The 17,205-nt window shown below is 46.5% G+C and overlaps 1 protein-coding gene across 7 annotated transcripts in view; it reads left to right on the forward strand.

The window, feature by feature from the left end:
- The window catches only part of SPTBN1 (spectrin beta, non-erythrocytic 1), a 168,197-nt gene that overhangs the window by 71,062 nt on the left and 79,930 nt on the right, over positions 1-17,205 (forward strand). Inside the window, exon 1 of one of the 7 annotated variants that reach the window (XM_028496663.1) lies at positions 13,439-13,627. The exons of the other annotated variants lie outside the window; for them this stretch is intronic. Within the exon in view, the coding sequence (XP_028352464.1) occupies positions 13,519-13,627 (109 nt within the window). The 5' untranslated portion in view covers positions 13,439-13,518. Of the gene's footprint in view, positions 1-13,438; positions 13,628-17,205 lie in introns of those variants that run through there. 7 annotated transcript variants of the gene reach the window in all.

Raw genomic sequence — 17,205 nt, forward strand, 5'->3', positions numbered from 1 at the left:
CCATATCAGAGAATTATGAGTAAGACTCTGAGATGCCTTGCATAAACTTAGAAGATTAGAACTGCTGGAGGAACAGAAATTAGAGCGAAGTTTTTAGAGTTTTTTTTTTTTTTAAGTAATGAATACTCATTTATGACATCAGTGGTGATTGAGCTTATTTTAAAACCTTTCCTGATAGAGCCAAACATTACCTATGTATAACAGGAAAGCTGAATCAAGAATCAGATATTTTACAGAGTTCTTTCTTCTGACTGTCACGCGCAAGAGAAATGTGACCAGTTTTAAAAGGGAGGCCTAAGTGACTTATTTTTTAAAAAGGTCAAACATTTGTCTGTGTTAAATAGTATACTAAAAAGATATGGTGGTATGAATTACCTTATAAGGTATGGAGGTATAAAATATATCCTAGATATGACTGTTGGTAGGTTGTAGAAACAACTTGAAAAACATTTTTAGAAAAGGGGTATGTTTATATTTAAGGAAGGATGAAATTAAGTAAGTGAAGGTATCCTGGGATACCTGGGCACTTTATTTAACGCACCTACTATTGCATTGCTCTTCTACTGTTAGAGAAAAGCCAGGCATTAAAGATGGGCATTATAGTCTAGGGAAAACTTTTTTGAGGTCCCAAAGCTTTTCACGGCATTGACAAAAGGGCTTCAGCTGGGAAGCTGTTGTCAGTATTGTTTCTGCAGTCAGGAGATCGAGGTGCTGCTGGGCTTGGCTGGTTGAGACTTTAGAGAAATCATGCAGCCTCTCTCAGCTTCACTTTCATTTGGAAAATGAGGGACGGGCTGGTTAGGTATTCTAAGGTCCCATAGGCCTCCAAGAGTGTGTGTGGGCTTCTGAGGAGTCAGCAGGCTGCCTTCCTGTGGTTACCAAGGTGAATCTTTGGTCTCTTTTCCCAGTGGTTTCTGTGTACACAGTGAGATGCAAACTGTGTATAGGGATGATAGCAAACTTTGTCCTTCTCCAGGAAATGATAAATGCCATGTGACTCTGACTCCAGTCCTAGTCTCTTGTTAATTTTTTGTAAACTTTTTATGTTTGATGAGTCAGAAATACAGGCTCCTGTAGAGTGTTAACAAGACTTTGATTATAATCACTTCAAATTGCAGGCCCTTCTCCTGTGTAATGATTTTTGCCATTTGCCTTTCCATAATCTTACATAGGCAGGATAGAAGGACGCTTTGATCAGTAAGAACTGTGATCTGTTGCTTCCTGAGCCCTCGTTACACTAAAATTATTCTTAACAGAAAACTATGTATGTGCACACATTAAGAGGATATCAGCAAGTCTGAATGTTTCATGAGAGTTGATGGAGTATCACAGAACCTTAAGAGTACGGAAAACTCCTCTGTTAATATCGGCCAAGGTGATCCTGTGCACATGTGGGCCTGCTCGTGGACACACACACCACACCCACACCCAAATTGTAGAGATGTGTGCATGCCTGCTTAACTATGATGTGTTGCTAATGACTCTTCCTAAACTACCAAAAACTACTACTACAGATTTGTGTTTTGGGGATTCAGTCTCAAAGAGGCTGACTGAAAAAATAGTTTTTGAACAATTTCATGAAGGGTGGACTTGCAGAGATCAGAAGACCTGACCCTCAGGGTAACTGCAGTACATGGAGGTTACTCTACAGCACTATGTACACAGACACGAGGCTTGGAGGCAATTTGGAGTCAATAAGTACTTTATTGGGACTTTTGTTGTAAAAATGAGAGTTGGCAGGATTCCAATACAGTTTTTTTTTTTCTTAAGAGTTGAAGAGAGGACTTGGAGGGATCCGTGTGTTAGTTGATAGCATCTGAGAACGTTTTGTTTGAGTTTGGAGTCATAGACGCGTAACACGGCCTTAGATCAGCTTTTCTTCCCATACCCAGTGGTGGATTCCCACAGAGTCAGTACCAAAGCTTTTTAATTTCATTTAACTTTATTTTTAATTGTGGTAAAAAAACACATAACATAAAATTTACCATGATAACCATTTTTAAGTGTAGAGTTCAATAGTGTTAACTATATCAACATTGTTATGTAGCAAATCTCTAGAACTTTTTCATCTTGCAAAACTGAAACTCAATACCTATTAAACAACAACTCCCCAATTCCCCCTCCACCAGCTCCTGGCAACATCCATTCTACTTTCTTTTTCCTTGAGTTTGACTACTAGATACCTCACGTAAGTGGAATCATACAGTACCCGTCATTTTATGACTGGCTTATTTCATAATGTCCTCATAATGACTTAGCAGAATGTCCTCAAGGTTCATCCATCTTGAAGCATGTGACAGGATTTCCTTCTTTTTTAAGGCTGAATAGTATCCCATTGTATGTATATACCACATTTTCTTTATCCATTCATTCATTCGTAGACATTTGGATTACTTCCACCTCTTGGCTCTTATGAATAATGCTGCAGGGAACATGGGTGTGCAAATATCTCTGAGATTCTGCTTTCAGTTCTTTCGGATAAGCCCAGAATTGGGGTTGCTGGATCATATGTAATTCTATTTTTAATTCTTTGAGAAACCATCATACTGTTTTTCACAGCAGCTTCACCATTTTACATTCCCACCAACGGTGCACAAGGGTTCCAATTTCTCCCCATCCTTTACTGAAACTTTTATTGTTATTAAGATAAGATGTAGTGGAAAAAGATACCATTGTGGTCACAATTCGTGGTTTTCCTGGTGGATGGTAATTTAAAAGGGTGATAGAAATGGTAATAAAAAGATGAGTGGAGAGGTGGTTATAGGTGAGCATGGCAAGTTTTAGAAAAGAGCTTAGTCTCTCTCTTCTCTGACTTCATTCTTTACCTGTCGCTAAAGTGCCAGTTATAATAGATTCATTCATCAGATGTGTTTTTAAAAATGCCTCCTGAGTAAACTATTCCCTCTGAACATCATAAGAATAATAGAGGACTTCTCTGGTGGCACAGTGCTTAAGAATCCATCTGCCAATGCAGGGGACACAGGTTCGATCCCTGGTCTGGGGAAGATACCACATGCCGCGGAGCAACTAAGCGCGTGTGCCATAACTACTGAGCCTACGCTCTAGAGCCCGTGAGCCACAACTACTGAGCCTGTGCACTGCAACTACTGAGCCCGCGTGCTGCAACTACTGAAGCCCACACACCTAGAGCCCGTGCTCTGCAACAAGTGAAGCCACTGCAATGAGAAGCCCGCACACCACAACGAAGAGTGGCTCCCGCTCGCTGCATCTAGAGAAAGCCCGTGCACAGCAAAGAAGACCCAATGCAGCCAAAAAAAAAAAAAAAAAAAAAAGAATAATAGAGAAAAATCTAGTGAAGAAAACCAAGAGAAAGGGGGTCTTTGAACAACAGAGCTTGGGATTCAGTTTGTTTGGGGCTGACTGTGTGTTTGGGTCTCTGCTGGGCTGGGAGGGTGAGATCAAAGGGGCCAGTACCACAGTCTGGGGCCTCCTTGTCTCTCAGCTGGTACAAGTTGGATGTCAGAGAACACACGGAAAGATATGGGTCATTTGCCACTTAGTACAAGCCTGTCGGCTCCAACTTGGTGTTGGATCCTGGAAGGGAGGCGGGAGAGGGGATGAGGATGCCCTTTCTCTGTTTCAAGCCCTGGGCCCGCTTCACTGACCGAAAGGCTCAAGAAATGCGTGCCACTGCCTTTGTCCTCAGCCCCCGATACCTTCAGGTTTTCCCTGGAAATGAAAGAGGCAGCAGGAATTCAGAAGGCCTGCTTTCTGATTGCTGGTGTGCAGTAACTTACTCTGTGTCTGTGGGCATGCCGCTTTGTGCCTCATTTTCCTTCTCTGTAAATGAGACGGTTGGCTCAGGTGGGTGAATTTTGAAAAGGACCTTCTTGACACCTGTTCAGAGTTCTAGCTCTCATCTCCTTGTGAAGGATTAAGGTATGGATGGGGGGGGGGGTGTTACGTAAGGTGGAACAGGCCCTGCGGTTTATCATATGGTGTCAACTATCTCACAGAGCCCTTGCTCTGTTCAGGCTTCTGTTCAGTGTGCAGGCTTCTGAAATGCCTAAGTCGCTTTTGAACAGTTGTTTCTTAGAGGATACTGGGCTGGGTGTGGAGTGAAGGTTATGTAAGACTTGCATCTGCCCTAAAACAGATCATGATGTATTTCCAAGAGCATTATATCCAGAGGACCCTGGAAATTTTCTATTTTAGAGCTCTTCGTTTTTAGGGAGAGCATTTTGAGAAGCCAAGGGCTGGGCTCTGGGTCAGCAAGGCCAGTCAGTGTCAGAAGCTGAGACTGGAGTCCACTTTTCACTTCTCTTGAGTCTGTAAGGGTACATTCTCCATTATTTTAATTAGGTAGATAAGACTGGTGCCCAGGAAGAGATAAGCAGTACTCTAAGGCAGCGCACAAAAGGTGCCAGACGATGCGGGGCTGACAGTATGGGTATAGGGTTTCTGAAAAGGAGCAATCATTCCAGCTGGGATAATCTGGGAAGCCTTCCTTGAGGAGGGAAGTTTTGAGTTGGGCTTGAAGGATGGGTGGACTTTAGACGGAGAGGGAGAGGGGAGGGGCATGCCAGGAGCAGAGGCGTGGAGATGAGAAAGCCCGAGACAGGTGGTGGGGGATCCGTTTGGCTGGGGCAGAGAGACAGGAAGGAGGAGGGGACGAGGACTGACATTTACTGAGCATCTGTCTGGCGTCAGGCACAGTGTCTGGCCCTTCACCTGTGTCATCTCAGCATGCTGAGTTGGGGGAATGACATCCTGACCAAGCGCTCATTTGAAGACATCACTTTCTCCCCTCCCCATCTGTACTTGGGACCTGTCCTCCTTAGAGTAAAAGTCAGTTACACTTTGATCTGGTGGGAAAGTACCTGGTTTCAAGTGGGGAGAAAAAGAAAACAGGGAAGGATTGTCAGGTTCTGTAAAGAAGGTCTCTGAGGCCGTTGATAGTATTTCATTCTTCTCCTGTGAGCCTGGAGCCTGCCTCCCAGTGAATGGCAGCTGGCGGGCCTTGGCGCTCCTGAGTGACTGGGCTGACCATGAATTATTCAGGGCCTGTGCCCAACGAGTGGCTGCCTGGCCAAGCCCTGTGGGAAGGAGGCTGCGCTGTATCATTGAGGGATCAGCAGAGGCTCAGGTGCAGAGGATGAAGAAATGACTGCACCCTTAAAATATTTCACGCTTTAACATGCTAGGGCTGCCTGCACTGTTCCATGGCCCTGCAGCTGGGTAATCGGGGCCTGTTTTTCAGAGTGAGAAATCATGTCCCCCACGCCCAGTTAATAAGTGCAGTAACCTACACACTCGTGTTAGCATGGCACATGTTGTCAGGGATTTGGTGAGAAGCCACATTAAAATTGCAGATAGGATGGTATGGCAACAGAGAACATTCGGGTGGAAGGAACCCCACTCTGCTCTGTTCTTTTCTCAGCCAAGGAGAAGAATGCTGTTGTTGATCCATTCAGTGTGGTACTCACACCGACTTTCACTAACCTCACTTGTCATGCATTACCACATCTTTGCATTTGTGTGTACATGCCTGTGTGCGTTTGTGTGTCCTGTTTCCTCCTCTGGGCCGAAAGTGCCTGCAGAGAAGAAATCACTTCTTAGGACGCTGTGGGTCCCTCAGATGGCCTGAGCTGAGAACATGGTAGGGCTGAGAACTTGTTGGATGGGTTGGCTTTTGCTCTGTGCAAACCAGGAGCGGCAGGGCCTGTGTCTTGATGATGAGGTTGGCATCCCTCACTCCCTTCCTTTTCTTCCTTTCCTCTCCAGGTGCCTGTTCAACCTGCTCTTTTCACCCTTTCTCATTACAGCCAGTCTGTGTTAAGCCCCTGGAAAAGATAACCTGGGTGTGGATACCTGTGGGCAGGGTCCAAAGGCCTATTTTCACAAAGAATAGATTCGTATTTCCTCTTTCCCCATTTCTTTCCCACGAGCCGTGCTACTAGGAAACAGCGTCTTGTCACTGCTCCATCTGCCTCTTTGTAGAACGCTGGCCCGATGGCTCTGAATACCTGTGTGTGTCAGCCTTTTCCCTCCAAGCTGGAGGTGGGGAGCAGAATCAAAAATGCTGGGCAAGAGCAGACCTGGCCCCAGCTGCATTCCTCAGATGTTCTTTCCTTTGAACCATTCTACCTGTGTGGAGGAGCCCAGTCTTGGCTCTGGCTGGTGTTATATATTCACAGGCATAGCAACACCTGTTTGCCAAAGGTGGGGCCTCTGGACTGGAGCATTTCTTTTGCCTCTACCGGGAAGCTTTGCATGTGCAGATAACAGATGAGATAAGAATGCAGGATAAGGTTTGGCTGGGGTAGAAGATTCAATAAACTGCATTCCTTCCTTCCCCCCGGGACCTTGGGTGCTTGTTACTGAGTGTAACTTGCCATTTTTTCTCCTCAGCAGAGATGTCAGTGCTTTGTATTCAGTTCTGCTGTGACCAGTGGAACAAGAAACGGGAAAAGGATATGAATAAAAATTAGATTTGCCCTGGTATTTCAGCCATAAAACTATATGATTTTGTGGGAGGGGCGAGTGTGTGTGTGTGTGTGTGTGTGTGTGTGTGTGTGTGTGTGTGTGTAAAGAGAGAGAGAGAGCCATTTGTCCGTCCATTCATCCATCCATATCCTCCAAGGTACAGAGATAGCAATTGTTGTGTATGGAAAATACCTTTAGCCTTCCCTTTAATCTTTGTTCTACTTACTCTGAGTCCCGAAGTATCAAATCTGATAGCCTCACCTCAAACAAACATTGGCCTTTATAAAAACATAGGCCTTTTATAACTTATTTCATAGTGAGTATTGTGTTCCTGCTCTCTGAGATATTACTACATTTATGACTGTAAAATATGATTTTGAATATGCCTTTCCCAGTGCATAATGGGGTGAGTTAAAGAGAGGGAATGGGGTTTGTGAGTACTTCCCAGGTGGAGGACTGGTCCTGCTATTCCGAACTGTCCTTGTCCCAAAATCCAAAGGGGTTCCCAGCCTGAGGACAGTGATTCCACCTGGAACCTATAACATCCTCCAGCTGGTAGCCTCCTTGGTGAAGAGGTGGGGCAGAATTAGTTTTTGAGATTTCCTCTACGAGAAGTTTAAAGATTAGTAATCATAGCTGCTATGATGGTGCTAAGATCTTTCTAAACATTTAACTCAATTATAGAAAAACTCTTTGAGGTTGGTCGCATTATTGGGCCAGTTTTTCAGGCTCAGAATCACAAAGTTAGAAAGTGGCAGAGCCAGCTTCCTAGATTCCAAGTCTGTGTTTAATCACCTTTCCTCCTCTCGCTTTGCATTTCCAAACCCTGACCCAAACACTCAGTGGGCAGTGCTCTAGGGGTAAATATGGGGGTGGTCTCAGCCCTGATCTAGGAGTCCTGTGGGTTGTGAGGGGAGGGGAAGTGCTGCTGACTGCTTCCAGCCGCCCAGGCCGTAGGCCCTGAGAACGGAGACATTCTGGAGAGCTTGGCAGGCACAGAAATGCCAGTGTCACAGATGTGTCTGCCAGTGAGACTTTGTGAAAATTGTTCTTTGGGGTGGGAAAAGGAGGTTTCAGATAATTTCTTGTTTTCTGGTTTTGGCTGGATTTCATGGTTGTATGCTTGGTTGGTTTGTTGAGTTTTCTGGTAGGTGGGGCCGTTTCCATTGACAAAGGGATGGGTTCTAAGAGACGATGCATCCTGAGGCAGGCTTTGGGGAGTAAGGCCAGCAGTAACTAGGTAGTGATCGGGTGGGAGGCTCTCCAGGCATTATATAGTAGAAGTAGAAGGAGAATGATCACAGTTAAGGTTCAAGACTGGGGGAGGTGGGCAGGAGGCCCCTGGAGGAGGGAATGGGTGGGCCAGAGAGGTAAGACCGAAGGAAAATTGGGGAGACGAGACAGAAAGATAATATAAGTTTCAGCTGCAGGGAGCATAAACGCAGCAGTATGGTTTGGAGCCCGCTTGTCTATTTGGCCACATGGGTGGAAGAGGATTATTTTAGTAGTAGTATTTTGGTTTCCTATAAAGAAAGGCTCAGGAGAAATTGGCTGTGGTCGTCCAACTGTCAAGGGGTTTGACCGCGATGAACACGAAAGGCAGATGTGGAAACAGCAGTAGAAAGCGGCAGAGAATTTGGCAAGATAGTTTGTATGTGAAACCTTGTTGTTTCACTCCCTGTTCCTACCACTTCTTTCCCAGCTCTTTGGGTTGGCTTTTCAAGTCCTTGAATGTGTACAAATCCCATCACATCTTAGCATTTTGGCCATCCTCTCCCAGACATTTCAATCTTGCTAATGTTTAGATGTTCAGGAAATGAACACCCCATGATTTACCCTTTCAAGCTTGCTGTAATGCAGGAAAAGCAATCTTTCTTTTTTTTTTTTTTTTCCTTTTGACCTCCCAGACTACATAAAGCCTCTTGGAACAAACAGAGGTTTAATCTCACTCCCTTAGTGTTCCCCTTCATGTGCTACATGCTAAATCATACAGAATCTTAGTTACAGGTCCACCAAGTATGAGAAAAGGAATAAAACAAGACCAGACAAAACCCATTCACAGCAAGGGAACCCTCCAAGTAGCAACTTCTGTGTGAACCAGCAGAGAATGTGCCTGATCCTGACCCAAACTAAGTGTTGTCTAGGTTCGTGTGAAGGCTTGCTTGGCTTTTAGGTTTACCTTGATACCATTTATCGAGTCTTAGGGTTTTTCTGAAAAGCGTAGACACCGTTAGTAAGCTGATATTATACTCTGAGTACATAGGAGAAACATCGCTAGACCGGTAGGTCTGCTGTCCAGGTGTGGCTCTGCCTCAGCAGCTGTGTGGCCCTGGGCAAGACACTGTATCTCTCTGAACCTCTGTTGCCTTGTCTGCAGAATGGACACAATACCTACCTCACTTGAGAAGATGTATATGAAAGCTACAGGGTGCTGTAATAATGTGATGTTGTTGTTACTATGGCCGTTCAGTTTATGTGGAGATTGAACTCAAATCACTCATACATTTAGAACCAGAAGGAGTTTTTATGACCATAGATTCTAACCTGTTTGATTAGTGGGCGAGCATTGCAAGGCCCAGGGAGGTAAGGCACCTGTGCAATTACTTAGCTCCTTGGTGGCCCTCAGGAGTTGGGGTGAGCCTGAGAATCTGACTGTGGTCTTGAGTCTTCCCACCACACCACAGTACTTCTGATTTGTGCTGTCTACAGATAACCATAGCAACTTGGCTTTACCTTTCTGGCATCACAAGGATAGCACATACATGTTGCCTGGGCTTCAGTTGCTTCAGTCCCATAGCTGACTTGACCAGTCAATCGTGGCCATCTTTCATTACGCCTTGGAATCTTCATTCTGAACCCTGCCCCTCGCATTAATGTTCCCATTCACACGCTGCGTGTTTCTGTCATAGTTGTCTTCAGGATTCTTTTTCTCAGATCACTAGAAATAAAACTGTGACTCGGACCCCTGGCCTCTTGCTTTGTTGAGTTAGAGCTGGGCAAGCTCCTTTAAATTCCTACTTTTCTCCTCTGAACGTCTCCGTCCTTGCCCGCCTTCCTCTGAAGGTTAGTGGGCCTCCTCTTGGCTGAGGCTGCCTGTGCCACCCACACCGGTGAGCCATTGCCCCCCGGCCTTTTCCTGCCCGTGCCACCTCAGGGCTGAAGCCTGTGCGCGGAGGACATGCTAGCTCGGCCCGCCCCAGAACCCTTCCCTGGTCCTGTAGCTCCCTTCCCTCATCTTGCCTTCACCACCTCTACCTTCTTGTCCTCCATCTTCTGTTTTCTCATTCTCAAACTCCCTGTGACCTCACTTCAGCTTGTATTATCCCTGTGACCTCCGAATTCACACACTGGATCACCTGTTCTCTGATTGTTCTCTGTTCCCTGTTCTTTCTGCAGCATGTGCTGCCATCGTCTACCACCTTTCCTGCTTGAATATCTCTCCCCTCTCTTGAACTTTCATTCTGTGAATCCCTTGGTATCTCCACTGTTGTTTCTCCTTCCTCCCAGATGCTGGCCTTCCCCAGGGCTCTCTGCTCGGCCACTTGCCTCTTAAATCCCTTCCTAGACTTCAGCCCACTGCAGTCTCAACTCTCAGTCTGTGCACGGGCTGTATCTTCAGCCTTGAGCTCTGTTTCCGCGTCCCTGACTGCTTCTGGACATGTCACCCTGTGGAGTTGCAGCCTGTCTGGAAGTAAATGTTCATTCCCCCCGCTGTACCCCACAGCCAGCTCTAAAAACCCCAGAGTCTGAAGTTCACCCCTAGCCTTTGAACCTCCCAAACACTTTGAAGTCCCATAGGACTTGAATTGGTTACCAGCGTCCTATGGATCAGCTCTTGCATCATTCCATTCCTTTCTGCTCCTATTGCCATACCCTGACTAGCCCTTTGACCTGGACAACTGCAGTGACCACCTTGCTGCCTTTAATGTCTCCCTCCTTTGAACCCATTCTAATCTACCACTGCCAGATTAATCGTCCCTAGAGCCCAACCCAGAACCCATCCTCCTCTGGCTCAAAAATCTCCAGTGGTTCCAAGCCTGCCTCTCTTGGCTTTCCTCCTGCCTGACCCTAGTTCCTTATGTTTCAGTCAAACGGTAGCACCCGCTGGTGCTGTTCCCCCGACAGTCCAGTTGGTGCCTTTACTTGGGCTGCTTTCCCCCATCTAGGAGAAGAGCGTCCCCCTCATCCCAGCCTGTTGATAGTCTACCCGTGCTTCAAGATCTGGTCAAATGCCAGTCCCTCCTGGAGTTGTTCTTCCTGCCTTCCTATGCAGATGTGACCTCCTTGTCCACTGAACTCTTGCAGCTCCCCTACCTACCCCTCACTCTGTTCTGGTTTTGGACTATTGGCGTATCTGTCCCATCTCCTTTGGCTACCATCTCTCCCAGTTATCTTTGACTCCTCCAAAACACCAGGCAGTGTGCCCTGCGTACAGTTGGCATCCAGGAAATACTGCATGGAATAAAGAATGAGTGTTCTGGCCTTCCTTTACCTCCTCCCGCTGCTGAGGTGGAGGTGGTCACGTGAGCCATTAGGGTTGGGTCCTCTTCTTCCCTGACCCCATCACACCACAGCATTCCCACGTCTCACCCCCTGCCCCTGTGGGGTTATTAAACACTTTCCTAGCCTCAAAACCTTTCTTTCTAATATTTACATGTGTCCACTTCACCTGGCTTGTTCTAAGTCTGCTCTTGAGGATCCAGTGTGGCTACACGAGCCCCATCCTCTCCCTCCATCACATCGCATGTAACCTGGCGAATTAGAAAGCTTATTTTACCTACTTCCCTGTACCAGAGGGAACTGAAAGGGAGACTAAGAATGGTGACTCATACTCTGTTCACTAAGTGGCTTAAAGATTAAAAATGTGTTGTAAATTGTCAAGCACTTTGCAGTCTCATTTTGTGTGCCCATAGCTAGACACTTAGAGACCATATCACCAGTATATTTAATAGTGAAGAGGTGCCTGTTGAAAAGATCTCAAATGAGAAAATTCTCCATTCTCCTCTTTGTAGCCTTGATGTGATATGTGGGGGAAAAATCAAGAAGAGGTGCATTTTGCAAAACATACTTCTAATTTTGAATAGTATGACCATTTTTAGGGCATTTTCACATCATCCCCTCAGTAATCTTGTAGGTAGGCATTAATTATCCCTGTCTGACAGCAGAGGTTTAGAAGGAATCCAGGGTTTCTTCTAAGGTCATAAGTGATTAAGAGGCTTGGCCAGGACTAGAAACTCAGGTCTTGGGAATCCTAGTCAAGTGCTTCTTCCAAGACCCTGCATTTTGCCACCTTGCTGTCAGTGTTTTGAATTGTAGTAGAGGGGCTTTAGAAAATGCTCTATCTACATCTTGGATGTGGAGAAATATCTTCGAACCTTGGGCCTGGCTTTAGAAAGCTCAAGGTTGACACTGGATGCATTAAAAACCCAGCGGTGTGGATGGAAGGAGTGGGGTTGTTCCGAGTTGAGCAGTTAGCTAGACTCTGGGTTTGTTTTAACTTTAGCCCTGAACAGGATGCAGTTGCTTGAATTACAAGTGCCCTGGGGACTAAAGTAAACCTGTGGTGGAGCCCATCTCTTCAGGGCAGATTGGAATCCCTTAGGAATGAAATTACCTTCTTCAGTGAGTATGGCTGCAAGGCTACACGGTTGAAACGCTAAATTTGTAATTTTTTGTCTGCCTGTAGTTACTGAGAAAGGGGATGGGTGGGTGGGTGGGTAACTAGGGTCAATTATTTCCCAAGAACACATTTTGATCACTGTTATTGTCTATGTAGAGGACTTTGTTTTTGGTTGGGACTGGTGGGAGAAGTTAAGGGAGGAGAGTTTTAAATTTTTGAAGAACTCAGAAGTTTAAAGGCTTTGTTTTACAAATCACAGTAGGATTTCAGGGTGATTTCTTTTATCTCCTCATTGGTTCCTAAAATCATCCAGGTCAGGGATCCTGGAGGTGTTTACCTGTGTACCTTTCAACCACAATGCCTTGCAAGTCGGTGCTCCCATAAAGCTTGCATTGAGTTACTGTTATAGGGCCGGTGTTATCCCGGAAAACCTCCGCTTAACGTCTCGTACTGGCAGCGGCAGGTCTGCTGAGAAGATCCTTCCGTGAGCCTGAACTTACACGCTCCCCCCCGCCCCCCTCGCTGTGGCCTTGCCCAACGCCCAGAGGGACTTTTACTTTGACCCGCTGGCACGGCCGGGCCGCCTCCGCGTGGTCGGCGCCCGCGCGGTGAGGACGCTGAGCGCCCAGGTGCGCGGCCCGCATGGCTGCGTGAGCTCCTGAAGCTAAACAGTGGAGGAGCCGCCCCGGCCGGGGACCTGCGGGGCGCCTTACCCTACCGGGCCGCCTCCTTTTCATGAGATAGTAATCGGAGACTTTTCCGTTACGTGAGGCTCTCAACAAAAGATTGTAATTCCAGCAGCTTTGTTTGGGAAGGTACCACCGCTGCAGGCGCGTCCTGGGCCCGACCCGGGGGTCGGCGGCCCCGCGGCGGCCGGTGGGTGGGGGCCGCGGCCGGCCGGCCTCCCCCGCGCCCCTCGTGGTACAGCCTGCGTTTTCTCTACAATGCAGTTATGCTAATCAGGTGACATCACCGCCCAGCGCACGGCGAGTGGCTCCTGATTAAATTACAAACCGGCGGCCGCCAAGGGCAGCCGGGAGGAGGTGTGTGCGCTGTGCCCGCGAGCTCCCGGGCTCAGCGACCGAGGCGTGTTTAGGATTGGCCATATTTAAAAAAAATTTTAAGTGGGACTTGCGCCTCCCTCCCTCCGTCCTCCCGCCCCTCCTCGGTAATTTATTTCAAGCCTAGAGCCAAGGGCCACAAAAGGAAGGAAAGCCACAAGGAATTAGATGCGTGAGTGGCCGGGCTAAGGTGGACTCTCCTGCGGCCAACTTCCTATCAGATCTGCCTGCTGGACTTTCACACCGGGATGGGGCTTGCCTAAGGTCCAGCCCTTTTAGCCGGGGCCGGGAGCCAAGCGTTGCGGAAGCTGCTGCGTGTTGGATGGGGGTAGGAGGGGGCCGGAGCGGGATTTCCACCGTGCAGCCCGCCGGGGCGTTACGCTGGGCATAATGGAATTGCAGAGGACGTCTAGCATCTCCGGGCCGCTGTCGCCGGCTTACACGGGGCAGGTGCCTTACAACTACAACCAGCTGGAAGGGAGATTCAAGCAGCTACAAGGTAAACTCCCGTCTCAAAGGCCGGGCCTGCCCGGGGGCCGTGCTGCCTCCAGGGGTTCTGAGGGTTTATTTGTGCCATATGGTACGTGACCTTAATGAAGACCGGCGGCCGCGCGCCGGCCCCAAAGCCTCTGGTTGGCTGCGAGCACCCCATTCACTACTTAAAGGAGACAGTTTCTCACTCTACTCCAGAAAAGCCACCATTTGGAGTCTCTCTCTCCAGTTTCCCTTGGGCTCGCTTGGTTGTCAGGTATCTGCTGCCCACTGCACACACATTTTCTCTCTTTTTAGCTGTCTTTGCATTTTAGTAGATCAATGATAATAGACCTATTAGTATGCAAGTATTTGATTCCGGGTCGCCTCCGTCTCCCAGCCCCCAGCCTTTTACCTCTGGGAAGCCTAAAGGTGTAAAGTGCACTGCTGGACACCCTGTAGAACAATAGCAAAGGGAAGGAGGGAGTGGTCTTTTTGTTCCTAAGCCTTGGGTAAATTACAGTTTTGATTCCGAAGCTTCATTTTAACCCTTTTGATGTATTGTGTTGGGATAGAGCCTTGCCATCAATTTAGTGAGCTATGTAATTTATAATGAAAACCAGTTATTGTCATTCCAGTGCTATTGGGTTAGATTAGTTGGATCAATTACACGTTTCTTGGAGTCTGTATTAATCTCACACAGTTGAACGAATCTAATATTTTTATGGAGAGCAGTGTGTGGGGGTGATGGGCCTGCAGCCTGTGGCCAAAGTGCCCGCTGCAACCCCCTTGGGTGTCCCTGCCCAGCCAGCAGGCCTGGCCGGTGGTGTCTTGGAGCTTATACATGAAAAAGGATTTGTAACTGAAAACAGAACTCCTTCCGTTAGGAAGCCCCTGGAATCGGTAATAGGCTGGGAATGATTCTAGTGCTGTGAAAAAGTAGCCTTTGCAGACGGTGTATGTTTCTTATTTTAACTCTTCTTGGTGCCGCAAATGTCGATCCTGGGAGGAGGAGGAGGAAGGAAGGAAGCAGCTCAGTCTTAGAATGTTTTCACTGGGGAGATGGGGAGGCTATATTTCATTCACAGGTTTATTTGTGTATGTTTCTTATTTTAACTCTTCTTGGTGCCGCAAATGTCGATCCTGGGAGGAGGAGGAGGAAGGAAGGAAGGAAGCAGCTCAGTCTTAGAATGTTTTCACTGGGGAGATGGGGAGGCTATATTTCATTCACAGGTTTATTTGTCCTGTGCAATAGTTGACAGTAGTGACACTTTTCTGGAAAACAAGAGGCAGAACAGGACATGATTTTAAACATTTGCTAGGCTGTGCTGCATTCCTTGGGCAGTTAGCTAAGAGGAAGCTCCATTCTCTCTAGGGAATGGTTGTGTGTCTTTGCTTCATCCCTCTTGAGCTCTTCGAAGGTAGAATTTGCTTCTTTGGAAAACTTAGTGGGGGCCAGAACTGGTGGTGGGGTGGGGACTTGAAGATGGTGAATAGAGGAGTGGGTGTGTCCATTATCTTCTGGGTGTGTGGTCAAAGGCCCACAGTTTGAGGTTTGAGGTCCTGAGAATTCAGAATGCACCTCTTCTTCAAATGACCCAGGCTCCTCACTTCATTGTATCATATTGCCAAGGAGAAAGCACCAAGGAGGATCCTTGATCTGAAAACCTATAACTGAGGTCCAGTCAGCCCCCTCCTGTAGTCTCAGAAGAAATGAAAACCAAGGAGAAAATACAAGAAGGTGTGGCGAGCAGTGTGCCCACAGGCCCACCCATAACAAAAGGCTGTTACTCTGAAAGGTTTGAGGATGGTTGTAAAACTGCTCACCGAGGAGGGTGGAGCTTACACACAGGAAATGTCTTAAACTGTCCTCTCTGGAAAAGTAAAATTTAAATTTAAAAAAATCACCGCGTGCCTTTGATACTTTACCTCGGGTTTCCCAAGGAAGTTCCTTCAAAAGGGGTGAACTCCACATTTTGTGTGGTGATTTTTTTAAATGACCTTTGTCCCCTAATTTAGTGGCAGATAACTTTCTTATTTCTAAATATTGCGGTTTAGAAGTTGCACAAGTTTAGTGTTGGTATTTCTTCTATAACAGAAAACCACCCGTGTTGGGGAACTGAGACAGGGTGAATTAACTCTCAAGTATGGTGGGGATCCCAGGAGAATTACAAACAGTTGGCATCATCCTTAGTTACACATGGAATTGATTGCATTTTAAGCAACTTGAGGAATATATATATATATATATTTTTTATTTTTTTTATTTTTCTTTTTAAGGAATATTTTTGATAAAACCTTTTCCCATCCCCACCGACCCCCGACCCCGTCTGGTATTTGTTACTTACTGTTTAGTATTTGTAGTTCTTCCAATCATCACATCTTTGATAACATATAGATTCTGTCTGCTGATTTAATTTTGTACATGCCTACTAAGCTGCCTTTTTCCTCTTTTTAATCTATAAACCAATACTGGCAAACGGCACCTCTGAATCCGTATCAATTTTTTTTTTAGCGCCTCTTATATGAACTTAATCATTTAGGGTCTATACCTTAGAGTCTGAGAGTACTGTGATTTTGTAGGAGATATTGCTGCAGTTTTCTTGGTTTCAAATATTTTCACACTGGATCCTAAAAATCTCAGGAAGGGGCGGAGTTTTAATGTTCTAGCTAAGGGAAATACAATGTTAAAACGAGTCTGGTCTTTTAGATAAAATAGTTTATAGAGATTTATCAGTAAGTAAATAAGTGTGATTAGAAACAAAACCTCACTGAGGGGCTTGAGGGGCCGAGATGCAGAGTGATGTCTTTCACACGGATGCTCCTGGCGTAAGAGATAGGACCTTCCACCTCTGATGGCTTCAAACATTAACCACTGACGCCCAGCACACACCTGACAGGCACACACCTGACAGGCATATCCACTGCGCACTCGAGATCTCTTTAGAATTTCACCTGCAAGATTGTTACCACCTTCCTCAGAATCTGTTCGTGTATCTTATACAGTTAGATTTGTTGTTTTGTTTTTCTTTTTTAAATAAGAGAGGACTGCTGAAACACAACAAAACTCAACCTCACATGTTTTTAAAAAATGTGTTTGTAGTAACAGAGAAGTTCATGATGATACCTTTTCTCCAGTTTCACATCAGCCAGCTCCACTCCTTATCAGACGATACTCCTCCTCTACTCAGAGGCTGTTGCGCCTGCCTCTTGTGTAAATTAAATTCCAGGCTCCTTAGCCTGGCATTCAGGACCCTCCCCCAGATGGCCCCAGACACGAAATTCCTATTCCAGCTCTTTACATTCCAATCAAATAAATCTTCCAGGTGGGCAGGCCTGCAGCTCCTCATGAAACCCAGCCCTGGGTTTTTCCTTCATTGTCTACCTTCTGCCTCAAAGGCTCTGCCCTTCCATTTTACCAATAGAAGTCCTTCCTACAACTTTTTTAAGACTGTGCTTACATTCCATTATTCCAGAAAGCGTCTCCTTGTTTCCTCCGTTGGGTAGTGGGAAAAAGATTTCATGGAGTGCTCACCATGCACCAGACGTGTTAGTGGGAGCTTTGTCTATATCTCGTCTTGTGTTCATAGCACACTTAGGAGATTT

Source organism: Physeter macrocephalus, chromosome 12 (assembly GCF_002837175.3).
Source record: "Physeter macrocephalus isolate SW-GA chromosome 12, ASM283717v5, whole genome shotgun sequence".
Lineage (NCBI taxonomy): Eukaryota > Metazoa > Chordata > Mammalia > Artiodactyla > Physeteridae > Physeter > Physeter macrocephalus.